We start from the raw sequence: 27,273 nt of genomic DNA, 5'->3' as shown, positions 1-27,273 counted from the left end.
TTTTGGATATATACCCAGGAGTGGGATTGCTGGATCATACAGTAATTTTTGTTTTTTTTTTTAAGGAAATCTCATACTGTTTTCCATAGTGGCTGAACCAATTTACATTCCTGTCAACAGTGGATGAGGGTTCCCTTTTCTCCACATCCTCTCTAGCCTTTGTTGTATGTAGACTCAATGGTGGGCATCCTGACTGATGTAAGGCGGTACCTCCTATGGTTTTGATGTCTATTTCTCTAATAATTAGTGCTGAGCATCTTTTCATGTGCCTGTTGGTTTTCTGTATGTCTCCTTTGGAGAAATGTCTGTTTAGGTTCTCTGCCCATTTTTTGATGGGGTTGTTATTTTGAATGTTTTATCATACTGGTGGGTTTTATGTAAAGTTTCTCAAAAGCTGAAAGTTTAGGGGAGGGAGAAAGAGCATTGATAATATAAAATCTAAAGGTTTAGCTTCAGGTTTGACGTTATCAAGTACACTCACAGATAGTTTAAATTCCTTTGATGTAATAGTCTAGTTCTGGCCCTAAATATGCTAAAAAGTATTTTTCCTTCAGGTACCTCATGATTTGAAAGGATTTTTTTATTACTACACAAAGGGAACTTATTAAATAATTCATTTCCTGGTTTTATTCATCAACACATAAATACCAACTAGAGTTCCTGGTCATCATGAGATTATCGGAGTATCACTCTGCTATCATGATGCTCTCTGGCAAAGAAATCTCATAGTGAAGTTTTAGAGAGGAAATTATGATTTCCGTTAGGCTTGTCACCCAACACAGATCACAGCCCTCACTGCTTCTTTGGGTCCCAAGGGGCTCAGATTGGGACTACTTGTAAAGGAGGAGCCAGGACTAGATTTGGGTGGAAGAGGAGATGCTACCCGTGGAATCACCTCCTTGGTACACTCGCTCAATTATCAGCAAGTTTTTCAGATTGTGTTATTTTTCAATCTCGAACTTTGGTCATCTACCAAGATTTAGGACCAACAGTCTATTCTACAGCAGCTCACAATCAACCAGTAAATATAGAAACAGACAGTACAATATGGGAAATTTTCTGGTACCTAAGGGAGGAGAGTCAGAATATTGGGAGTAGAAAAACTCCTCAGCTGTCTCAGCTGAACTTTTATTTTTGCCTTTTCTAGGGCCGCTTCCCGCGGCACATGGAGGTTCCCAGGCTAGGGGTCGAATAGGAGTTGTAGCCACCAGCCTACGCCAGAGCCACAGCAACTCGGGATCCGAGCCTCGTCTGCAACCTACACCACAGCTCACAGCAACGCCGGATCCTTAACCCACTGAGCAAGGCCAGGGATCGAACCCGCAACCTCATGGTTTCTAGTTGGATTCGTTAACCACTGAGCCACGATGGGAGCTCCTCAGCTGAACTTTTAGAGAAGCGAAGATGGGTGCCTGTATCTGGGGCCCCTTGACTACCACAATTTTAGGTTTAGTTTTTTTTTTGTTTTTTGTTTTTTTTTGCTTTTTAGGGCCACACCTGCAGCATATGGAGGTTCTCAGGCTAGGGGTTGAATCGGAGCCACAGCCACGCTGGATTCTTAACCTACTGATTAAGGCCAGGGATCAAACCCACATCCTCATGGATACCAGTCGTATTCTTAACCCGCTGAGCCACAGCAGAACTCCCCTTTAAGTCATTCTTTAGGATGTTTAGCTTGGTCTCAATTTTTCACTTTTATAGACTTCCTCAATAATCCTTATACAGCAGTCTTTGTGAAGTATGTCTACAAGATAAATTCCTAGACGTGAACTTGCAGGTAGGAAACAGCAAACTTTAGAACAAAGACCAAGATCTGGTCACTGACTTTGTCTTTTTAGGGCCACACCCGTGACATATGGAGGTTCCCAGGCTTGGGGTACAATTGGAGCTGTAGCCACCAGCCTACACCACAACCACAGCAACATGGGATCTGAGCTGCATCTGCAACCTACACCAGGCAACGCTGGATCCTTAACCCACTGAGCAAGGCCAGGGATTGAACCCGCATACTCCTGGATGCTAGTCGGGTTCCTTATCTGCTGAGCCACGAAGGGAACTCCTGATCACTGGTTTTTGAACAGCACGTGCATCACTGAGCTTGTTGTTTGGAAGAGACAGGCTTCTCCGTGGTGAGTTGCCTATCAGTTCCCATCCTAAAGTGAGATTCAGAGACTTGAGCTCCAAGTCTGGAAGGCATCAAGAAGAACAGAAGTAGGAAAGTAAGTGAACAGATGAAAGACAAAGGCAGAGTATGTTGAGAGGGTATGGAGAAAGCAGAGCGTGGCTTTAAAAATGAACTGGCAAAAACAACATTCCACCCACAAAGGCACTGTCTTTACCATACGTGAACTTGATGTAGGACATTCTACACACTTTCTTCTAATGAAAGTAAAACTGATGTCCTAGCCAATTTCCCAACTTCTAACTGGCTTGACTTTTAGAGAACAGTTGCTTAGTGCCTTCTATTTGCACAACACTTTAGAATTTAATATCCATTACCAACCATTTTGAAACCTTTGAACCACCCCAGAGGCATTCTTGTCCCTGTTTTATACACATGGCAACAGGTTCTGAAAGGGTAACCCTGCCAACCGGACACAGCTCAGCAGTAGAAGAGCCAACATTTAGACATAGCTCTTCTGCCAACCTCTTCACATACTTGGTGAGGGCCTAACTTGTTTTCTCCGACCTCTCTCCCAAATTCCACAGCACACAGGTAATTCAGGTTGAAACATTAAGCTGGAAAATGGAAATAAACATAAGGCATGTGAGTTGCTGCCACGACAACTGAGCTGCCATTTCCCCCACATCTTAGTTTCCAGTGTTCTTTAGGTGGGAAGTCACTGTTCTCTCAACAGTGATTTAAAATAACAGGGAGAGGAAGGCCTACGAAGACCACGTCGCTCTTGGGTTATCCAGGTCTGCGCAGATGAAGTGTAAATGAGCGGGTGGTGACATCTCTATGTGCGCTCCTGTTACTGGCTCACGGCAAGATCATCACAGAAACAAAAGAAAACACTCAAACACCGTTTGAACGTAAATGGGGCTTTTAATAGTATCTCTTAAAATTTTTCTAGTAATTCATTTTTACTGTATTTTACCAAAGTGTCCATCTTCAATGGATGTAAATAAAAAAAAAAAAAAAGACCTTTGACGAAGGTTTAAGATTCACTGTGCTGCAGTGAGAGCCTTCACGAAAGACACCTTATGTGAGTAGAAGTATCCAGATGAGCTGAGTAACGTTAGCTAAGGCAACTTTTGGGCCACCATAACTTAGGCAGCACTAGAAATTTTGAAAGTAATTATGGATTCATACCAGTCTTTTAATTTCCATGGATAAAAAGATCCTATACCTAATCAGAGGAGGAAAAAAGCAAACAAAAACACAAAGGAGTTATGCTATTTTATGGCTTACAAGCTCCGCCTATCTTTTAAAAGAAAAATGGTAGATAAACACAAAGGACTTTTAGAAAGTTACTTCATAGTCTTATCAATTATTAAAAGGGTGTATTTTAAAAATTTTGAAAGCCTTACTCATAAGGGAACTACATAGATTATTCATAAATTATAATGGCACCAAATGGCCCATAAACCTAAAACTCTTATTAAGACTTGTTCCTCAGACACGTTTTAGGGCTGGGACACCATTTCCAGGAAGTTCCTATTACTTGTTCTTTGCAAAACATATTCCATTAGTATTTTCCCTGGGAAAGTGCAGAGAGCTAATCGAATAAGACAGGCCAACTCTTTCACTGGAAGCAGCAATCCAGGGTTGCTGGCAGAGGCTGGGGACTGCCGGGGGCAGGGCAAGGCCGGAGCGGCAAGGAGAGTGAGGCCATTTAAAGGGGAAACAAGCCCAAGGAGGGGCCTGGGGAGACACTAAAGGTACAATTTGCCTTCTAAGCCTTCAGTACTTAAGAGAAATTCTCAAAGGACTTTGTCTCAAAGTACTAGACCCAGGCATGCATAACAAAGGCAGTCAGAGGCAGCGGTACCTTATCCACTAACTAACGCAACAGCTCCCTTCGCCAGCTCTGGTCAACAGCTGCGGACAGGCTCCTTCGGTTGCACTTCAGGGAAAGATCTGCTTCTCTCAATGTGAGGGAATTCCTGTAGGAAAGCTGGGTCTCGAGAGTGTTTAAACGTTCCTTAGGTCATAACAAATGGTGAAATGAGATGGGTCAATTAAAGACACAATTCATTTAGGCTATGAGTTCTAGAGGATCTCAGATTTTTAACCATATGCTTTATTTAATGTCAACATCAAAGGAATATTTTCAAAAGCAAACTCAAATCCATAAGTTAGTAACATTTCAAGTTAACTGCATAAAAAACAGTACATCTTTCCCTAATTATATACCCCATACCTGTACATAAATTTTTGCATTTCAAAGCACTTCTCACTTATAAAGTGAAAGGTTTCAAAATGCTAGGTAAACATGTGCTAATTATTACACTTAAAACACAATACTCCTTTGGAAGATTCCTCTTCCTTGCACTTAGGGATGAAGGGCAAAAGTTTCTCAAGTCAAAGTTTCTGGAAACTTCTCATGGAAAAAAAAAATCTGGAAAATGGTCTGGAAAAAAGAATCACAGCAGACAAGGGCTAAGTGCAGACATAAGCAGTTCCATTTTATAAACAAAGTTTCGGCCTTCCATTTTATTCCACTGAACTTCTCTGAATGGCCCACGAAGATGATTCCATTTGCTATCTTGTAAAACGTCACTTTTTGGAAGGTCTTTACACTGGTTACGGGGAAACTGAACCATAACCTTGCTGCCACTTTCCGGGCCATTACGAACTGTGGAGCAAAACCAAAATATCAACATACTCATTTTCCAAGCTAGAAAATACAAAGACCACACAACTTCATTTTCCACAAATACGAAAACCTTCTTTGTCCACCAACTTGAAAGCGCTTATTTAAAAGTACTCAAAATCAGGATAGGAAGGGATAGAGGAAAGATTATTCTGAATATGAACTTCAGGTTTTAATGAGGCTTCATTACTCAGGAAAAAAGAAAAGGGTATTGCTAGATCTTTATTGAATATCAATAAAGATCTAGCAATGATCAAGGGTACCGATTCACAAGATGTGATCCAGTGGGGAAGGATTTCTAATTAGCCACTCTTTCAAGTATTTAGAGCAGGTATTAGAAAAGACCCCACTAAAACCAAGTGCTTCAAGTATAACTTTCCCCAAGATAATATGTATTCCTGCCTATCAAAGTGCCCTACCTACAGTAGGCGTTTCATAAAACATCCCTCTGTTCCATCCACTGATCATCATTAGGATCAGATGTTATTCTTGCCTATTTGCAGAGTCTATTTTTAAAAAGTTTTATCCATTAAGAGTTTTGAACTGCAGGAGGAGTTCGCATTGTGGCTCTGGGGAAGTGAATCTGACTAGCATCCATGAGGACGCAGGTTCGCTCCCTGGCCTTGCACAGTGAGTTAAGGATCTGGTGTTGCCGTGAGCTCGGGTGTAGGCTGCAGATGCAGCTCGGATCGTGTGTTTTGATCCTCTGATTTGACCGCTAGCCTGGGAACCTCCATGTGCTGCAGGTACGGCCTTAAAAAGACAAAAAAAAAAAAAAAAGTTTTGAACTGCAGGAGTAACAATTCTGATAGCCTTTTTCAGATAATCTCCTAGGAAAATGTGCTGCCAAGCAAAACATTTTTTATAACTATTAGAGAAGTAAATACCTGTTGCACTGAATAATAGCTTTGCTTAGATAAAAGCTCCGCATAATTACCAAATGAGCTCACCTACTGCATATACAAATTATTCTTAAGTATTTGTAATTATTAAAGCTAAATGCTAAAGCCCCAAAGGTCTCTTCACATTCAGAGAAGCAGAAAGTACCTGAAATAGCATAGTCACCGCTCGGAGAGGCCACTGTGATGGCAGAGGCATTGCCAATGCTTTCTATGGGCCCAAGTCCCACGTGATTACTGAAGCTCAGGACCTGCCAGCCCATGACCTTGGCTAGCTGCTGAACTGCGTGCACCTGATGCTGTGACATCTGTGAATGAACAAGGACACTTCACTGACAATCAGCAAGGGGATTTATTTTGCGGTGACTTGACATCACGACTATAAAGCTTTGTTGGGGTTTTCACTGCCTGGTGCAGGAAGCCCATTTCCTCTTTGGGGAATTCTCCTCTGTGTGACATACTGGGGCAAGGGACAGGACCCCACCTTCCGCTCCAGAGCTAAAATAGCCTGATACCTGCTTTCCTGCCCACTATCAGCTTGAGCACAGGCACGTGACCCAACGTGGCCAACTAGAGCTGCCCACCGGGGTCTCTGCATGCAGAAGAGTAGCAGCGTGCGCAGAGTTATCGTCCATTTACCCCCTCAAGCGCACTCTGTCCTGCGAGGCTGATCCATGTGGTTACACCAACAGCTTTTGTAACTAGATCCCCAGCAAACACTCTTGAAACGATCCTGAATGTGCCACCTATTTCTGGTTAAGACCCCGACTGATACACAGAGGCAAGAATGCACTCTGCCACCAGCGATGAAGGCAGTAGTGTTGGGATGGCAAGAGTAGTGCCACGGCCCTGGCTGTGGTTCTCACCATCTAGCTTCCTTTGATCCTGATCCTACTGCAAGCCTTATTCTCCAGACTGCTCATCAATTCTGGAAGCTATCCAGGAGCCTTTCCATGTTTTCTGTGTGTGTGCTTAAGCTGACCAAGGCCATCTTCGGTGCAGTCAACCAAGAGCTGCCATGCCTCACAAATGCATTGTATTTACCTGGCACCACACATGCACATCCACATACAAGATTACTGCCTCTAGGATGAAGAGTGTGTTTTTTTAAATTTTATGTGAAATATAAATATGTGTTTTATATGAAAGATTCATTAGCATTTCAAAACCTACCCTTCTCCCATAACTCAGTATTTTAATGGATTATCACAATTCCATGGAGAAGGCAGGAGAAATACTGTTCTTACTTTACAGATGAGCAAAGAAAAGTCCAGAAATCTGCCCAGTGTCACAGAGCTGGTACTGGAACCCAGCACTTTCCATCCTGCCCCTTAATCTGAGGATCTCTGTCTTAGGGCTTAAGAGTAAAGCATCCCCCTTATCATTATGGAGAACGGACACCAGAGTTTTGTAGCTGATCTCCTTTGCTCTGGTTTCCCTGGGTTAATACTGCTCCACTTTCACGTGGTCCTGAAGAGGCTGTAAATCAGCTAGTGTGAGAAAATTTTAAAATTCTGATAGTCTCAGAACTGGTCCTTCATCTTAAATACAAACTAAGAGTAGAAACACATCTAGGATAGTTTATCAACATTTTCAATTAGTCAATAGGTTTGAAAATGTGCCCTAGAAACTAGACAGCAGGAAAAAAAATGGCTTTTTAAAATAATTTTACTTCTTACCCACTATGTTGTTTCAACGGTTGTGAAAGGAAGGGGCTCGGGCCTTGTGGCCTGCGGTTATTACCTGAGACAGAAGGAAATCCTGCAGCTCCTGCTCCTGGTGAGACAGTGTAATGACCCTTCCATCTCTGTGGACAACTCGGATCTGCTCGACTCCAATATTCAACTGCAGCTGAATGGACCTTTATAGACACACAGACCAAAAATCAGAAGTGTTCAAAATTACCTTATACAATGCCAAAAACATTACACCCTAACATCAAAGAACAAGAATATAACAGTTTTGATAACCTACACCAACACCCACGAGGGGAGTTTTCTTAGCTGCAATGAATCTGTGAGACTGCCACCAAACTACCACAGGAGTAGCACCGGGCTACCCAGGAGGCACGGGGAGCCAGCACAGCGTGCCAGCCAGCCAGCAGCATCTGCTCCTCTCCTACAGCAGGCCCTGCAGCTGTCAATACAGCTTTTGTTGCAATGAACTGAGATCCACCTTGAGAATGTGTGGGACCTGCCCTGACTTAGAAACCTCATCCTCACTGGAGCCACCCACTCCTGTTACAGCTCCGCAGGCATGGTTTCCAGGGTCCCTACAAGAACCATACCCAGTGTCAAAGTCACACCATTCAGGGAAATCCAAAGCCATCCCCACCAAAGAATTATAATTTCTCCCAGTTCAGATCTATTTTACCAACTTGGGATCATTTTCGCCATAAGCAGTGTTGCCTAGTAACACACAGGGCGTCTTTCCTTATCCAGTTACCAGGGCACTAGAGCTAGAGTTAACCAAAGTCAAATTCTCTTACAGAAAGGAAAGGATTTTGTCAACTCTTCACCCTCTCCTGAAATAATCAGCAAAGAAATTAGAATATGTACACTCTAGTCACTCGTCTTAGGTCAAAGAAACTCATAAAATAGCCAATGAATATATAAGCAGGTCACAAAACTCTTCCAAACCAATTTATAAATTTTCAGTATATGACATGTAAAAGAAACACAAAACTCCCTGAATCAAATCATCTAGACGAACAAATGCAGAAAAAAAGAGCATTATATCTTTCCACATCTGATACTACCTCTATTTAACTTGGTTCTACAGTGAATATTTAAGAACAAAACCTTTTGGCAACTGTCTATATAAAATTGTAATTTTGATGAATTAAAGTTTATGAATTTCTTTCCAAGAAAAACACAAAATTCAGAAGGCTTAAAGGAAAAGACTTACAAATGTAAGCAAATTTTGTAATTCTCCATTTTTAAACAAAGATGTGAAGGAAAAAGAATTCAGATCACTACTGGTTGGGGCAAACTCATGGCTCCCACTTTGAAAAGCAAACTGGTAACATTAATCAATTTTTTTTTTTTTGGTCTTTTTGCCTTTTCTAGGGCTGCACCCGAGGCATATGGAGGTTCCCAGGCTAGGGGTCTAATCGGAGCTGTAGCTGCCAGCCTACGCCAGAGCCACAGCAACGCGGGATCCGAGCAGCGTCTGCGACCTACATCACAGCTCATGGCAATGCCGGATCCTTAACCCACTGAGCGAACCCGCAACCTCATGGTTCCTAGTCGGATTTGTTAACCACTGCGCCACGACGGGAACTCCAAGATTAATCAAATTTTTAAGTGTATTTTTCGACCCAGCATGCACACTTGCAGGACTTTATCCTACAGATATACCTGCACATATGCAAATTATTTTGCTGGCATCCAACGAAAATATCAACACCATAAAGTTGGAGAGTTTTAAGAAAGAGAATTATTTTTAACTTCTACTAGTATTAAGATGACCCCACCAGCAAGAGAATATGAGGAAAAGGGCATTCTCCACTTCCTCCTACTTTCCCTCCTATCCTGACTCCATCAAGGCTGCATTATCACTAACTAAAGTTATAAAACGTTTACACTGGATTCTAGAACCATAATCTCACAGTTGCTTGGTCTTAGTTGTACATGTAGACAATTCAATGCTGAACGATTTTTTCTTTTCCTCTTTTTATTACAGAAGATTTTGTTTATTTATTTATTGTCTTTTTTTTTTTCTTTGTCTTTTTTGTTGTTGTTGTTGTTGCTATTTCTTGGGCCGCTCCCATGGCATATGGAGGTTCCTAGGCTAGGGGTCGAATCAGAGCTGTAGCCACCGGCCTACGCCAGAGCCACAGCAACGCGGGATCCGAGCCGCATCTGCGACCTACACCACAGCTCACGGCAACGCCGGATCATTAACCCACTGAGCAGGGGCAGGGACCGAACCCACAACCTCATGGTTCCTAGTCGGATTCGTTAACCACTGCGCCACGACAGGAACTCCCTTATTACAGAAGATTTTAAACACAAAAGTATAGTATGATGAAAGCCAATGACCCCATCAGCCAGTGGCGTGTGCTGCCACCAATAGTGATCTATTCAGTACTTCCTCTCCCACCACATCCCCAAGCCCCCCCATTATTTCATGATTTCTTTAGGTAGAAAGGGAAGCAAACACCATGATCTACTCCAACATCTTTTCCTAGAAGTTTCAAGGCTGATTTCCTTTGCACAGTATATATACTCTTTTATCTTGTGTATTTTATCTTTTAATCACACTCATCTACTATGCTATAAAATACAGCATTATATATGAATGATATTCCCCTACTCCTGAGGGTTGTGATTTTGTTTCCAGGCATGTTTTGCTCACTGGAGAGACCACTGTGGCTAGTTAAATCTGCCTGACATCAAGCAATTAAAGCCTGAAAAATAAAATGTACTCACCAACCCTGATAAATGTTTGCTAGTGGCTCTCTCAGAAGGATCTGGGTAAGGGGACTCAGATCCATCTTTCCAGTTGTTAAATTTAAAAGAGGCTAAAATGGAGGCCAAAAATGCCATGCATGGCCCTTGGCTAATTATATTAACTTGCTTCTGCCCCGTTCTCCCATGATTTAGTGAAATATAACTGACAATGTGATTGGATGCATTTAAGGTACATAATACAACGGTCTGATATTTGTAGATACTGCAAAACGATCACCACAAGTTAACATCATCTCACTTCACTACGCATTATCCTGTGATGAGAACTTTCAAGATCTACTCTTTGAGCAATTTTTAAGTAGAGACTACTAGTTAACTATAGTTACCATGCTGTACATTACTTCTCCAGAACTTAATTATAACCAGAAGTCTGTATCCTCTGACCACTTTACCAGCCCGCTCACCAGTGGCAACCACCCACATATTAACGTGTGATTTCTGGATATAAATCAAGGAGACGGCTTTCTAGGAATGCTGAGGACAAAAGTCGTTAAGGGCAGAACCATGAACTGGATTCGACACAAGAACAACCTCAGGGCAGGAGAGAGCTACCAAATTTAGGCTGTTTTCAGCACACCGTGGAAAGTATAGGGTCTAATATACACGGCCCTCCTCACTTCAAATACATCAGACTGGCCACTGCCTCTAGGCAGGAACCGAAGCGGAACGGACTCTGAGGAAGCACGGCAACTTTCCGCTTAATGCGGGATCCATTTTTTCCATAGCTCAATACGTGACATTTACCTAAGAGTCCATTTTAGACATTCTTACCTTTTTCTTTTTTTTTTTGCCTTTTTTACGGCCGCACCCATGGCATATGAAAGTTCCCAAGCTAGGGGTCAAACTGGAACTGCAGCTGCCAGCCTACACCACAGCCACAGCAACGCTGGATCCTTAACCCACTGAGAGGCCAGGGATCAAACCCGCATCCTCATGGATACTAGTCGGGTTCAATACTGCTGAGCCACAATGGGAACTCCCTTGCCTCTCATTCTTAAAAACACTCTATGGCTGATATGATTTCCTGGAAAGTTATGCCACTCTAGGAAATAAAAACAAAATCTTGATATAATCACTCAGCAAATAGCAATGCTTAAAAGGGAACTTAACATAGTAAACAACTTCTCTTTGATACTCACTTGCATATTTGTTCATAGCCTTGTGATGTGATTAAGACTTTCACACTAGATTCATACACATCATTAATATTTGACCAGTGAGCCTGTATCTGAGGATCCTCAATGCGACTTGCTAAGCTGTCAATGGTTGCTGCAGCCCTTTTCAAGAAAAGGAGTTACAATTGTTATAAAGTCACCATATAAAACAATATGATAAATCACTTATCAATTTTATGGATATTTAAAACCAGATTAACTCCTTTTGGAAAACACCACCATTTGAAAAGCTAAGACTTTAAAGAAAGGTCAGCTGAAGTTCTGAGACCCTCCTTCATGCTGCTCCAATGTGCTGGTTCCCAGCTTCACATCATGACACGTTCTCGTGCCACGTGGATTTCCTTGCCACTCCATTTGTGTTTTGCCACTCACTCAGAAAATCTTACCAGAACACAAGTGGGAAGGATAGGTCTAAGGGTGCTAACCTCAGCTCTAGAAAGAACATCAATTGTTGGAGTTCCCGTTGTGGCGTAGTAGTTAATGAATCCAACTAGGAACCATGAGGTTGTGGGTTCAATCCCTGGCCTCGCTCAGTGGGTTAAGGATCCAGCATTGCCGTGAGCTGTGGTGTAGGTCACAGACATGTCGGATCCCAGATTGCTGTGGCTCTGGCGGAGGCCAGCATCTACAACTCTGATTCGACCCCTAGCTTGGGAACCTCCATATGCCATGGGAAGCGGCCCTAGAAAAGGCAAAAAGACAAAAAAAAATCAATTGTTCATAAACATCAATACCTAATCCCTGGTAACAAATGACCTGGGAGGTACTCACACCTGAGACCCATTACTATAAGGGAACTATACTTATTTTCAAGAGAAGTTGGAGACTTAACTGAACAATTAAAACCTTTACTTCAGGTTTCGGAAAAAAAGGACACAGTGAACTTCTTTGCAGAGCAGATATTGAGTCACAGACTTTGAAAAACTTACAGTTTCCAAAGGAGACAGTTTGGGGGGTGGAGGGATGTGCTAGGGGTGTGGGATGGAAATCCTATAAAACTGGATTACGATGATCATTGTACAACTATTAATGTAATAAACTCACTGAGTAATAAAAAAAAAATAAAACCTATACTTCAAGAAAGACAAATATGGTAAGTATAAATAAGATTCATCAAATCCTAATTAGGTATCAAATACCGTAATAAGTGCTTTTGTGAATTCTATCATTTCATCCCACTAACAACAATAGTAGCCACTATTATTATTATTATTTTGGCCGTGCCCACAGCATGGAGTTCCCAGGGCAGGGATCGAACCCATGGCAGTGATCCAAGTGGCTGCAGTGACAAAGGTGGACCCTTAATCTGCTACACCGCAAGGGAATTCCTCTAGACACTACTATCTCCATTTTTCAGAAAGAAAAAAAAAGCAGTTTAGCAATGTGTAGTAACTTGCCCAAGATAACACAGCTGTTTGGAGCACAAAACCTGGAAATCTAACTCCAGAGCCAAAAATCTTTCCTTCATATTTTATATACACCAACGAACAGCCTAGAACGCAAGCGTAAATTACTAAGTTAACCAAACAACTGGAGCTCCTCAGTTTCTCCTGACTCTGGTACTTCATCAGAAAGAGAAAGAAAAGCCAGGAGGAAATGAGAACAGCCACTGAGGACAAGGGGCTTTTTTTTTTTTTTTTGTCTTTTTGCTATTTCTTGGGCCGCTCCCACGGCATATGGAGGTTCCCAGGCTAGGGGTCTAATCGGAGCTGTAGCCACCAGCCTACGCCAGAGCCACAGCAACGCAGGATCCGAGCCGCGTCTGCAACCTACACCACAGCTCACGGCAAGGCCGGATCGTTAACCCACTGAGCAAGGGCAGGGATTGAACCCGCAACCTCATGGTTCCTAGTCGGATTCGTTAACCACTGCGCCACGACAGGAACTCCAGGACAAGGGGCTTTTACATCAGAAGCCTGGGTTTGTTCTCTTATCCTCCTTTTGCTCTAGTACTGGTTTCTTTCAGTCCATTTCTAACTTTCTCTTCCTTATTTTTATTTTTTTTGGCTGCACCCATGGCACATGGAAGTTCCTGGCCCCGGGGACTGAACCTGTGCCACCAGAGACAATGCTGGATCCTTAACACAATGGACCACAGTGGGAACTACCATTTTTAACATTCTTTTTTTTTTTTTTTTCTGTGATTTGCTTCCCTGGCAGTGCTTTAAAACTTTCTACAATAGGTAAATATGTATGTAAGACTATTCATTTCAGCATTACATCTATCAACAAACTGATAATTAAAAAGTAGCAATGAGAATTGTTAAGAAGAAATCATGGAATATTCATACAATAAGACATTATATTAAAATATTTTTGAAGGCAAAATATAAAATTTTATGATAACAGATTTGTAATTTAAAAAAAACAGATACACATGGCATTCCTGATGTGGTGCAATGGGATTGGCAGCTTTTTTGCAGTGCCAAGGACACAGGTTCGATCCCTGGCCTATTGAGTACCATTAAGGTACAACTATGAATTAAGTAAAAATAGAGCTCTTCACCAAACGACAAAAATAAAACAGAAGTGCACCTTCAGTATTTGGAAAAGGGACACTTATTTAGGTTCGGTCATGCCAAGTTCTTTTGTAAACAGTGTGTATGGAAGAAAGAAAATGAGCTCTGGGATTAAACAGACCCGGCCATAAATCCTGATTTTGCTAACCCAAGTTGTGGAACCTTGAGTAAGTTGTACATTTCTAAATCTCAATCTTCTCATCAATAAAAATGGGTTAACATGATCTGCCCCAGAGTTAAGGATTAAATAAGTTAACATATGGGAAAATGCCTTCCAAAGTCCTAAAATGTGCAACAATCAAAAACATGGAAAGCTTAAAAAGGGTTTAAATGTGGAGTTGTCATTGTGGCAAAAGGACACACGTTCTATCCCCGGCCTGGAATAGTGGGTTAAGGATAGCGTTGCCACAGTTGCAGCTTAGGCTGCAACCAAGGCTCAGATCTGACCCCTAGCCTGGGAACTCCATATGCTGCGGGGTGTCCAAAAAAAGAAAAAAAAAAAAAAAAGCTTCAATTAGTTCAGGAATAAGCATCTCACGGATGGGTTAGTCAAGACAGTATGGTGCTGTATGGTACATTCAAAATTTTAATGCCAGGTTAGAAGCAGTATATTACATTACATGGGCAATGGCTCTAAGTCTTCCCCAAACTTGACAGGGCCATCTACGACTATAAACTCTTTTTTTTTTTTTTGGTCTTTTTGCCATTTCTTGGGCCACTCCCACGGCATATGGAGGTTCCCAGGCTAGGGTCTAATCAGAGCTGTAGCCACTTGCCTACGCCAGAGCCACAGCAACGCGGGATCCGAGCCGCATCTGCGACCTACACCACAGCTCACAGCAATGCCAGATCGTTAACCCACTGAGCAAGCGCAGGGACCAAACCCGCAACCTCACGTTTCCTAGTCGGATTCGTTAACCACTGCGCCACGACGGGAACTCCCCGACGACTATAAACTCTTATACAGCAGCCATCTCCCTCTCCCTGGAGAAAAGACTCACTTTGTTTGTCCTTACCTACTCCTCAGAAATATGTGCTTTGCTTGTTTAATTATTTTTTCCAGAAGCCCTTCACTTGACTGTATTGAATTAATTTCATTTTTATCAAAAGCTTGAGGACCCGAAAGTCTCATTCTCTTGTGGCCAAAAGGTGCACTTGCTGGATGAGGCATCATGATAGAGCTCAAGGTCTGTTTATGAAACTGTAACAAGAAGAGCCGTTGTCAACAGCCAACACCCGGATGGTAATTACAGTATTCAATCAGAACATGGCTCACATTTTGGAAACATAAAGCAATGGACCTGAACCACATAAAAAGGCAGTCTTGGCACAGAGATAAACGTTAGTATCTACGAGGCCATGCTTAATGCGAGTCTGTAAAGAGAAGGGTCCCTCTCAAGCTGCCGTTTTTATTTTAAAAGTTTTAAGGTACAAAAACCAAATACTCTTCGCTAAGCCTCACGGACAGAACACATGCAATCAGTAGACAGTTAGCCCACCGTAGCCCAGATGAGAGGCTTCCAAGCCTGGCAATGACAGAACCACTGGAGGAACATTAAAAAATACTGACTACTGCATCATCACAAGTAACAGAACCAGACTTTGAGGTGAGGCAGGGGAGGTGGAACATACACGCCTATTACAAGATCTCAGGGGATTCTTTTCAAATTAGCGTAAATTGTGAACAAACACTCTGGAAACACAATTCTAGATGACCTGCAGGGAGAATATACCCAGAAACAACTCAGGGTTCCTGTCCACAGGCTCCAGCAAGACGTTTTCCCTGATCACCTGTTCAGAGGCACCCTTTAGCATGCGTCTCTACCCCTCTCTGTAAACTTGTGGTCTATTTCTACCACTAGAAGCTATGCTTGGGGTAGAGAAACTGTATTCTGCTGGTCTCTATATTCCCTGAGCCTATGGCCAGGATCTTGCACAGCACAGACAGCGAATGTCATTGCTATGTGAGTAACGAGGACTCAGCCGAGAGGAGGGTATGCACATTCACCGCCCTGATATGCTCACCGCAACACAAGGAAAAACACTTATTTCATTACCTCTCTAATCAGGAGATGCAAGTTATGCTCTAGGACATAAAGATGGTCCTCTGGACTTTGCTTCTCAGTAGAAGATTTTTGGGATTTCTTATCATTTGAGGAATGGCACAAAGAAATAGATAACTGCAAGCCTATTTATAAAAACAAGAAGAACAGATATAAATAACCTAAAATATGGAAAAGCACAAAGTGTCTTCATAAAGTATAATCAAAGCCTATTTTCCAAAGATACATTCTTTTTTTTTTTTTTGGTCTTTTTAGGGCTGCACCCACGGCATACGGAGTTTCCTGGGCTAGGGGTCGAATCAGAGCTACAGCTGCCAGCCTACGCCACAGCAACAAGAGATGCCACGTCTGCGACCTACACCACAGCTCACGGCAACACAGGATCCTTAACCCACTGAACAAGGCCAGGGATCGAACCCGAAACCTCATGGTTCCTAGTCGGAGTCGTTTCTGCTGCACCAGGATGGGAACTCCTCAAAAGATATAGTCTGTACTGGAAGAGGAGGCTTCATTTAAAAAATTTCTACACCAAAATGATGACTTATGAATATAATAAACTACTGTGTATTTCAACAATTCAAATTCTGTTGACCTACCATGTGGCTACTGAGCTTGAATGTGGCTAAACTCAGGTGAACAGAAGTTCCTGCCATGGTGCTGAGGAAACTAATCCGACTAGGAACCATGAGGTTGTGGGTTCGATCTCTGGCCTCGCTCAGTGGGTTAAGGATCTGGCGTTGCTGTGAGCTGTGGCGTAGGTCGCCGACGCAGCTCAGATCTGGCGTTGCTATGGCTCTGGCGTAGGCTGGCAGCAATAGCTCTGATTAGACCCCTAGATTGGGAACCTCCATATGCCATGGGCGCAGCCCTAAAAAGACAAAATAAAATAAAGACAGGTGAACAGAAGCTATACATTTTTAAGCTATGAATTTGTTTCTTCTCAACTTCAAATTCAAAATTTAGAAATATTATGGACATTTAATTAAGCATTTTATACACAGAAACACTAATTCGAAAAGATAAATCTACCCCAATGTTCATAGCAGCGTTATTTACAACAGACAAGTTACAGAAGCAAGCTAAGTGTCCGTCAACAGATGAATGAGGAGTTCTCATCATGGCTCAGTGGTTAAGGAACTGGATTAGGATCCATGAGGATGCAGGTTGGATCCCTGGCCTCGCTTAGTGGGTTAAGGATCGGGTGTTGCCATGAGCTGTGGTGTAGGTTGTAAACATGGCTTGGATCTCACATTGCTGTGGCTGTGGCATAGGCCAGTGGCTACAGCTCTGACTCAACCCGTAGCCTGGGAACCTCCATATGCCGTGACTATGGCCCTAAAAAGACAACCCCCCCCCCAAAAAAAACCAGATGAATGGATAAAGAAAAGTGGTACATATATGTATATATACATACATTCATGCATATACACAATGGAATACTGCTCGGCCATAAAAACAATAAAATTTTGCCATCTGTAACAACATGGGTGGACTTGGAGCATATCATGCTAAGTGAAGTAAGTCGGACAGAGAAAGACAAATTCTGTATGATCTGACTTATATGGGGAATCTAAAATAACAGTGAACAAAAAAGAAACAGACTCAGGTGCTCCTATTGGGGCTCAGCGGGTTAAGAACCTGACTAGTATCCATGAGGATGTGTGTTCAATCCCTGGCCTATCAGTGGGTTAGGAATCCAACGCTGCTACAAGCTGCAGCACAGGTCACAGATATGGCTCAGATCTGGTGTTGCCATGGCTGTGGTGTCGGCCCCAGCTGCAGCTCCGATTCAATTTGACCCCTAGCCTGGGAACCTCCATATGCCGAAGGTGTGGCCTTGAAAAGAAAAGGAAGACTCAAAGATATAAAGAACAAGCTAGTGGAGAGGAAAACTAGAGAAAGGAAAGTGAGGAGGGGCAAAGTAGGGCCTACCTTCCTATGGATTAGGAGGTACAAACCACTAAGTATAAAATAAATAAGTTACAAGGATATACCGTACAGCAGAGGGATTGCAGCCACTTTATAACCATAAATGGAATATAAATTTTAAAAACTATGGCTGTGTTATACACCTGAAACATGTATTATACGACTATACCTCAATAAAAAAACTTTAAAAATTAAGCATTCTCTAATTGATCTCATTTAGCAGTTAAGATAGGATCCCTGAAAAATCCTCCAGAAATGGTGTTAGCATAGACACCTCAAAGCAACTGTTGCTGAATAACGGCCTTGCCAGTGCAAATTTTTTTGTTTTTGTTTTTGACTGCACCCAGGGCAGCCCAGCCAGGGATCCGACCACAGAATGGCAGTGACCCAAGCCATGGCAGTTGCAAAGCCAGATCCTTAACCTGCTGAGCCATCAGGGAAATCCACTAGTGCAAATTTTTAACTTATACTGTTTAAAGCTCAAGAATGACACTGCTGAGGACACAGAATAGAGCAGTGTAGCCTGTGTTGCAAGCCACTTCACTGGCAGTTATTATGGACTGCATACTACCTCTCTGCTCTTACTGTTCCTTCAACTCACCAAATATCTTGGGTGAGCTGAAGGAACAGTAAGAGTAGCGTCTTAATTATAAATCTCCAAAGAGTAGACAGACTGCTCTTACTTGGAAAGGGCTGAGAGATAATCTGATTTTTCACCACAATGTGAGGGATCTGTGATTTAATTTGAACAGCTTCCCGAGAGAGCTGTGCAAAAATTTCTTTACATAAGAGAACATTTTGTGCTGCTTCCAGTTTTGTCTGCCAATGTGGGGAACCTGAAAGACAGAGGATATATGTATATATTAATTACCTAATTATATTAGGCATTAACTAGCTTAAATGATGATCTGAATACATACAATAGTTCAGGAAACCCTATATTACAGCACTTCCTTTGCAAAATATAAAACTTTTTACTTCTTTTACACAGAGAAAACTGGTAAATTAGTTCAATCTTTAAAAAAGATTGCACAGCTACTATTAATAAATTATAAATAATTATATTTCTAATTGCTCTTATTCTGAATTACCTGTTTGTCTTCAGTTTATTTGTAAATGTAAACTCAGATAAAACGAGAAGTTAGAGGACAGAACCTAACTATACCTGGTTTGGATTTAGGCAAAGGTCGTTTGAAGAGGTTAACTGTGCCGAGATCACCTATGTCTGGAGCCTGTTTTTGAATCGAAACCTATGTGATAATAGTAACATACAAAAAATGTTAGCAAATTAGCTACTGGGCTATTAACAAGAAATTACTTGAAAAAAAAACCTGACAAATACCTTGATATATGCAGACCCCTCTAAATCACTAGGAATCTGGACATCAAGGGGACAATAGTCTTCGGGTATCTTCTTATCCAGATCAATATCTGTATTCTTTATTACTTCAAAGGTACCATGATGGGGAAACAGAGATCCTAATGGATTATTAAAAACAGGAAAATTGAGAACAGTGACCACATTAGTTTAACACCAATTATTGGGTATCTATAAATGCTCTTTCACATACACATCACTGCAGCATAAGTTGAGTTCCCACGGAAAATGTGTTTCAGAGGAAGGGAGAGGCATGGTAAGCAAAAAGAAGGAAGCAGGACAAAGAGTTATTTACCTAAAAAAACCAAACCAAAACAGGCCTTAGTCTCACACTATCATTATAATACAAACTCCACAGTCCATCCAAACTGTTTCATTCCAATGGAGTTTTGACAAAATAAATATAATTCTAGAAAATAATTCCACAGATTTAATTTTGGAGATTAAATACTTGTGGAGCTGGGCCTCTGTAATAAGGCTGCAATTGAAAGGTTCTGAATTCAACAAGAGATAGACAAAAGGAGAGTTGTATACACCACCCTCTTTTCAACCTAGACTTTCGTGTGATTTTTTTGTGTGTGTATCGAAGAAACTGAGACAGCTGTTCTGGGCTGCTGAATTAACTGAGGCATGGGTAGCTAAATGTACCAGCTTTTTTATAACAGGGGAAGATATTCAAGATATTCTTGCAATTAAAAACAATGTAATTAAACCCTTTTATAAGATAGGTGACTGTCCCATAGAGAGAAATTAGCAGAAGATCTTACACATAATTATTTGTTGGGAAGAACAATGTCCAGAGCCAGAAAGTGCCGTTCTGTAGCGTATCATCAAAATGTAAAAATGTCTTCATCATCTTGAATATATCTTTGTGATGGAACATAACCTTCAGAATTCAAAATTTCCAAATTCACATCGATGCTGAGGCACGTAGGTCCTCCAGTACTGGACCTAACCACCTCAACCTACCTTCCTATAATTTTAGGATAATGATGGCCTGCTCTGGAAAATGAATCCTTTTAAAATATCACGCTGCTATTGTTACCCTAATGACCACAGCCAGGGTGCCTTACTTTTTTATCCCTTGATAGTCAAAGTTCTTACCCCATTGAGCTGTGAATCTTATAAACTTTCTGTGTATAGCTCCTCTGAATATATTTCGGCAGCTTCAAGATATAACCGAAATTACCTGGAGAAACTTGCTATTATATATTATAGCTCAACAGGAATTTATACCAAAAGATGTGAATTCAAGATATTAAATTTATAGTATATGCCAACAAAGTAGTGAGTTACTGCCGCAGCCTTGGCTGAATGGAAAAAGGAAGGTGAAGTGTTTTCACCATTCTCTTTCTTCACACAGAATGTGAAAAGCATAGCAGACTGAAAGGAGAGTAATAGAACAAGGAAGAATAGAAATGTTCTTTTTCTCCTTTTATGCCCAGTTTTTAAGGGTCACAGGTAAGCCTCCAATTGAGGAGTCTATTTCTACTTCATTATCTCTGATCAAACTTAAGGTGTCAAGTATAGTTCAGAGTGTGTTAGCACATAAACCTTATCTCTGAACTTTCTGTTAAGTGAACCTAAAATGTTTTCAAATTGAATATAAACTATTTATACATGTTTATGTAACACTATGATAAAAGTAATTTTAGCTTTCTTGGGCTTACGTGCACAGAGATTTAAACTTCCGAATGTAACATAACTGAGAAACAGTATTATTATAGAAGAATATGTAACATTAGAATCTACTCTTTATAGTCTTTGACAACTACAGTTAAGAAGCAGAGTTTTGAACAATTATCTATACCTGCACTTCTGTAGCTCAGATCGCCAAGAATTTTATCTCCAACTTTTCTAAGTTTCCAGTGTTGCCTCAACCTCAAAAGCTCAGAGTTGAAGTCTCTTTGAAGCTTATTTTCTTGGTTTTCAGTGACTGATTTCGTCAGTCTTTCTGCCCCCTTCAGTAGGATTTGTGCTGCTCCAGCAAGTGACTTCTTTTTAGATATCAACTGCAACGTCTGAGGATTCTACCAAAAATAATCCAAAAGTATAGCTCTGAATTACTTTTAAATGATTTTATTCATTTTTCTTTTTCAGCCACCCCCGCTGCATATGGAAGATCCCAGGCCAGGGGCTGGATCCGAGCTGCAGCTGCGACCTATACCACAGCTGCAGCAACACTGGACCTTTAAACCCACTGCAACAGGCCGAGGAGTGAACCAGTGCCTCCACAGAGACAAGACAGATCATTTAAAAATGATTTCCAAATGATACGTTTTCTCAATAATAAAATACGCAAGAGAAAATTTAAAAATTATAGAAAAGCAAGGAGAAGGTGGGAAAGTACAAATAATAATTTTTTTTTTTTTAAAAGAAAACCTTAACCTATTTCTTTGGTCAACTCAAAGACTCGTGTTAAACCAAAACACCACCGTGGACTGTAAATCACAACTTATCATGGCACCAATTCTGCCCAATATAGGTTGGGCTCCCCCACTTTGTGTGGCCATTCCTCCCCCTCCTTATGTGTACCACTCTCCACCCCACCCGTTTGTACCTTTAAAGGCACTCAAACTTATGATCAAACACCATAATTTGAAAACTGATGGGAAATCGAAATCTATGTGTTATATATACACACATACATAAATATCCATAATCACTATGTCATGTAGACATACTTCTGAAAAGCCAAGTTTAATAAAATTTTTCTGGGGAGTTCCCATTGTGGCTCGACAGTAATGAACCTGATTAGTATCCATGAGAACACAGGTCCGATCCCTGGCCCCGATCAGTGGGTTGGGCATCTGGCATCAGCTGCAAGCTGCAGCATGGGTCGAGACATGGCTCGGATCTGATGCGGCTGTGGCAGAGGCTGGCAGCTGCAGCTCCAACTCAACCCCTAGTCTGGAAACTACCATGTGCTGCCAGTGCAGCCCTAAGGAAAAAAAAAGTTTTCTGGCTACCTAAAAGTGAAAATAATAAAGTTTCATAAAAATGTCACAACAATTTTTTGATGATATGATGGAAACTAATTCTGAGGTTTTGGGAAGCTTATGACCGTCAGCCTTTACATCTTCATCTGGACTTAAGTTTGCATTTAAGAAAAAGGAAACAGTAGGCACAGAGCCTAAAAGATGGTCCTGGAACTTAATAAAATGGCACCATTACTCAATCAAAGCCTAGAATACCTGTTTTGGAGGAAGTGCATCCTGAGAAACAGGATCAAGAGTCATAAATTTTTTCTCCCTAACAATACTGAGAACATCATAGAGAACACACATCTCTGTCAGGGCACTTCTCAAATTGTTCCTCACTGAATCCCAAGGCCAAAGGGAAGGCTGAAATTTCACCAACCCTAAAAGAGGGGGGGGAGAAAGAAAGATATAGGTATCAGTTCCAGAAAGCTTCTCCAAAAGAAGAAATAATGAATTCTATTTCAAACTAGTCCCTCTTTTTTCTCATCCCCTTCCCCCTCCTTGAACCTTTAACATTTCAGTTAGCCATTCCTACAGTGGCAAAACAAACATATACAATTTTCTAAGTTAAAGCTAACTTTACAATATGTTAAGTGGACAAATAGCGTTTTAAATGTATGCAAGCCTTTCTTTCTTTTTTTTTCTATCTTTTGTCTTTTTAGGGCCACACATGCGGCATATGGAAGTTCCCAGGCTAGGGGTCTAATCGGAGCTGTTGCCACCAGCCTACACCACAGCCACAGCAACGCCGGATCCTCAACCCACTGAGCGAGGCCAGGGATCGAAGCCGGCAATCTCATGGTTCCCAGTCAGATTTGTTTCTGCTGCGCCACAACTGGAACACCTCAAGCCTTCTTAATAACCTTTATCTTCCAGCTTTTAAAATCTGAGTGATTGTAGAGAATTTCCAATATACAGAAAAGTACAAAAATAAAAATGATCTATAACAGCAGCATTCAGATAGTAAACACTATTAATACATCCTCCAACATATTAATCATCTTAAAAAATTAAATTTCATAAATATATGCTCACACTATAGAATTCAAACAGTAAAACTTATACTGAGGAGTTCCCGTCGTGGCGCAGTGGTTAACGAATCCGACTAGGAACCATGAGGTTGCGGGTTCGGTCCCTGCCCTTGCTCAGTGGGGTAAGGATCCGGCGTTGCCGTGAGCTGTGGTGTAGGTTGCAGACGTGGCTCGGATCCCGCGTTGCTGTGGCTCTGGTGTAGGCCGGTGGCTACAGCTCCGATTCGACCCCTAGCCTGGGAACCTCCATATGCCGCGGAAGCGGCATAGGGAAATAGCAAAAAGACAAAACAAACAAACAAACAAAAAAAACTTATACTGAGTAAAAAGTGAAAGTGTTTTATTCCCCACCCCTAATTCTCTGCCCTCCTGAGGGGGACAATCACCGTTAACTGTTGGGGCAAATCCATGCAAATGTTTTTCTATATATTTACATAAATACATTCCCACTTTTCTATTACTTGCTTCCGCCCCACTTAGTTATGTCCTAGAGACACTTCCAGGTTAGCACATATGGATTTACTTCATTCTTTTCACCTTCTACGATACTGTGGAGCACAGAGGTACAGTCAATTTAACCATTTCTGTGTAATGGACTGGTTGCAACAATGCTAGCGGTGTAAACATCTTTAACACATCTCTGTATACGTCAACTTCGTCTGTAGCTTCAACTCTCAGTCATGATATTAGTGGCTCAAAAGAGAGGCACATTTAAAGATTCTGACACATACTGAACTGCCAAAGGGTCTCACAAATAAGGCTCTACAAATTCACATTCTCAACACTGGGCATTAACTCTTAAAACGCTAGGCATGAAAATAGCATCTTGACGCTATATTTGCATCTCCCTATTAGCAAGAACTTAAATCTTTCCTCTGTGAGCTGACTGTTTATGTCTTTGGCCTGTTTTTCCAATGAATTGTCTTTTTCTTTTCAGTTTGAAGGGACTCTTTGAGTATCAACCACTTGTATGTCATGTGTCTTGTATATACCTCTCCCAGTCTGTCATTTATCTTTTTACTTTGTTTATGCTACCCTTTCTTTCCATTATTATTTTAAAATTATATGTAAATGGAGTTCCCACTGTGGCTCAATGGGTTAAGGACCTGATGTAGTCTCCCTGAGGATGCAGGTTCCATCCCTGGCCTTACTCAGTGAGTTAAGGATCTGGTGTTGCCACAAACTGTGGCACAGGTCGTGGATGCGGCTTGGATTTAGTGTTGCTGTGGCTGAGGTGTATGCTGCAGCTGCAGCTCCAATTCAATCCCTAGCCTGGGAATTTCCATGTGCCACAAGTGCGGCCCTAAAAAGAAAATTAAATAAATAAATAACTTTTATGTAATTAATATACCTATCTTTTCCTTTATAACTTCTGGGTTTCCTATCCTGCTTATGGAAGCCTCTCCTAATTTCGAAGTTAGGTGATTTTAACTTCTTTCCAATATTTTATTCTCATTTCCCTTTCAATCCTTGTCTAAATATTTCTATGTGAGGTTTGAGGTAGTATTTACCTTTCATTTCTGAATGGATCCCTAATTGTCCTAACATCAGTGGATTGAAATGTCTTTAAATTTTCATTTACATAGGGTGTGTTACACATAACTAAACAAAGAATTGTCAGTATTTTTTATTTATTTATTGTTTTTGCTTTTTAGGGCTGCACCTGGGGCATAAGAAGGAAGTTCCCAGGCTAGAGGTCCAATCAGAGTTACTGCTGCCAGCATACCCACAGCAATGCCAGATCCCATCCGCGTCTGCAACCTACACCACAGCTCACCACAACACCGGAGCCCTGACCCACTGAGGGAGGCCAGGGATCAAGCCTGCATCCTCAAAGATACTAGTCAGATTCATCTCCACTGTGCCGCAATGGGAACTCTGGTACTTTTTATTCCTGACAATAAGAATGCAAAAAACCATTCGTACTTTTTCCATAATCCTTTCCTAACTAGTTTTGTTTTCCCTTTAATCCATTTACTATGTAACATCCAGGGTAACCTTTTGTAAACAAATCATCTGTCTGCTTAAAAATCCTTCAAAAGCTTTCCATTGTCTTTGTAATAAAAGCCAAATTGGGAGTTCCTGCCTGGTGCAGTGGGTTAAGAATCTGACTGCATAGGAGTTTCCACATGGCTCAGCAGTTAATGAACCTGACTAGAACCCGTTCCTCATTGATTCGGGTTCGATCCCAGGCCTCGCTCAGTGGGTTAAGGATCTGGTGTTGCGGTGAGCTGTGCTATAGGTCGAAGACACAGCTGGGATCTGGCTTTGTTGTGGCTGTGGGGCAGGCCAGCAGCTGCAGCTCTGATTCAGCCTCTAGGCTGGGGAACTTCAATTTGCTGCAGGTGCGGCCCTAAAAAGCAATAAAGAATCTTGACTGCAGTCTGGGTTGCAGGGAAGTGTGGGTTCAATCTTCTGCTGAAAAAAGATTCCACACTGACGCAGCTGTAGCTCTTATTCAATCCCTGGCCCCAGGAACCTCCATATGCCACCGGTGCAGCCAAGACATTAAAAAAAAAAAAAAAGAAAAAGAAAGAAAGAAAGAAAAGCCAAACGTTTCTCCTGGCCTTCTGCCTCTACATGATCTGGCTCCTGCCTCCCTCCTGGACCTCATCACACATTCCAATCAATAAGAATGTCTTTTCAGCAGGTGTTACTATCATCATCCACCTGGCAGAGGGAAACAAAACTAATACGTGGCAGATATTTGAACTAGGACTCTTAACCAGGATGTGCCACATTACAGACATTCTATGAAAACACTTCATAGTGACCGTGTTTTTCAAGAGCTCCCACTCAAGGAAACCTGCAGAAGAATAAGGAGTATTAAGAGTCAGGTGGTGCCCTCAATTTTCCAGCGATTAAAAAAAAGACGACTATGAGCTCAATTACTGTTTCGCGCGGTTACGTTCAAAATACTCCTACACACAGCATCTTACCTGGTACAGGAGAGGCAGTGACATTAACCCGCTGGTACCGGGACCCGGAGACCGGCCCAGTGGATTCGAGACTTACCTTCCTCGTCGTCCTGGTCCGCGCTAGACCCGGCGCCCGCCCAGTCCTGCGCGTCGCCGTCGGCCCCCGCCGCCTCCTCCTCCTCGGAGCCCGAACCTTGGCTGAAGTCAATTCGCTGTGCCAGACGCGCCAGGTTCTGCGACATGGACAGTGGCTGCAGGTACGTCTCAGTGCCATCCAGGCCCACCTCCTGGACCTGCTTCTCGCAGGCCGACTCGATGCTAATCCGCACAGCTCGCACCCCAGACATGCTGGCGGCGTCCGCAGGACTCCTGCGCCAACTGAAAACCAAGGGAGGCAGTAGGGGCACCTCGGCTGGAGGCCGGAGGCCGGAAATCGGAGAGCCTCGGAGAACCCTGGAGAAACCAAACACAGATCTACAGCCGCAAACAAAGGGAAGAACACTGAGACCTTCCCAGAATGCACTGCAGGGCCCTCCCCCTCCACTCATCCAGTCCCCCCGCCCCTCTCGGAATCTCGCGGAGGGAACCTGGAGGGCGCGGGAGTTCCACACTTCCGGCCGAGCGCTTCCGGTGAATCCCACTTCGGCCTCCGGAAAAGCTTCCTGGTCTGTAAGGAAGAGGCGTGGCCTGCAGTGGGCGGGATGGACCCAGGCGCCCGAAGGGTAGGGAGGCGGGTGGCCGTTTTAAAAAGAAGGGTAGGGAGGCGGGTGGCCGCTTTAAAAAAAAAGGTAGGGAGGCGGGTGGCCGCCTACGTTTCTCAAGTGTTACTTGTGAAGTGATGAAGGAGGGATGAAAAAGGTAGTAAAGAGGTAGGGAATACAAGATGAGTGGGTTCCTGGATCTTATTATCCAGAGACCTTCTGAGAATGCTGAGATTAGAGAGTTTACACCTAAAGTAGAAGTGTGTCTGAAGAGTTATAAAAAGAGTTATAAAATAAGAGCTTAGTGTAAGGAAAACAATGAATGGTGCATATCACTACTTAAAGTTATACTGCATAATTAACTAGTTTTCATTCCTTGTCAAC

At 42.2% G+C, this 27,273-nt stretch overlaps 1 protein-coding gene across 2 annotated transcripts; it reads right to left on the bottom strand.

Annotated features, from left to right (window-relative positions):
• Positions 1 to 4,226: 4,226 nt before the first annotated feature.
• On the bottom strand, positions 4,227 to 26,742 carry MED17 (mediator complex subunit 17). Of its 2 annotated transcripts, XM_047752400.1 has the most exons (12): positions 26,286 to 26,727; positions 22,453 to 22,619; positions 21,069 to 21,288; positions 19,223 to 19,359; positions 19,046 to 19,130; positions 18,564 to 18,716; positions 15,946 to 16,076; positions 14,905 to 15,089; positions 11,334 to 11,471; positions 7,463 to 7,580; positions 5,868 to 6,027; positions 4,227 to 4,802 (listed from the first exon to the last, which is right to left on the bottom strand). In XM_047752400.1, the coding sequence occupies exons 1-12, from the start codon at positions 26,533 to 26,535 to the stop codon at positions 4,591 to 4,593; spliced, it is 1,956 nt and encodes a 651-aa protein (XP_047608356.1). In that variant the 5' UTR covers positions 26,536 to 26,727; the 3' UTR covers positions 4,227 to 4,590. The 2 variants fall into 2 exon arrangements, with proteins under 2 accessions (XP_047608356.1, XP_047608357.1); XM_047752401.1 differs by lacking the exon at positions 5,868 to 6,027 and having other exon boundaries at positions 26,286 to 26,742.
• Between the last annotated feature and the right edge of the window lie 531 nt (positions 26,743 to 27,273).

The sequence above is a fragment of the Phacochoerus africanus genome, chromosome 11 (assembly GCF_016906955.1).
Source record: "Phacochoerus africanus isolate WHEZ1 chromosome 11, ROS_Pafr_v1, whole genome shotgun sequence".
Classification (NCBI taxonomy): domain Eukaryota; kingdom Metazoa; phylum Chordata; class Mammalia; order Artiodactyla; family Suidae; genus Phacochoerus; species Phacochoerus africanus.
The sequence above is the reverse complement of the archived record's forward strand: the minus strand, read 5'-3'. Positions and strand labels throughout refer to the sequence as shown.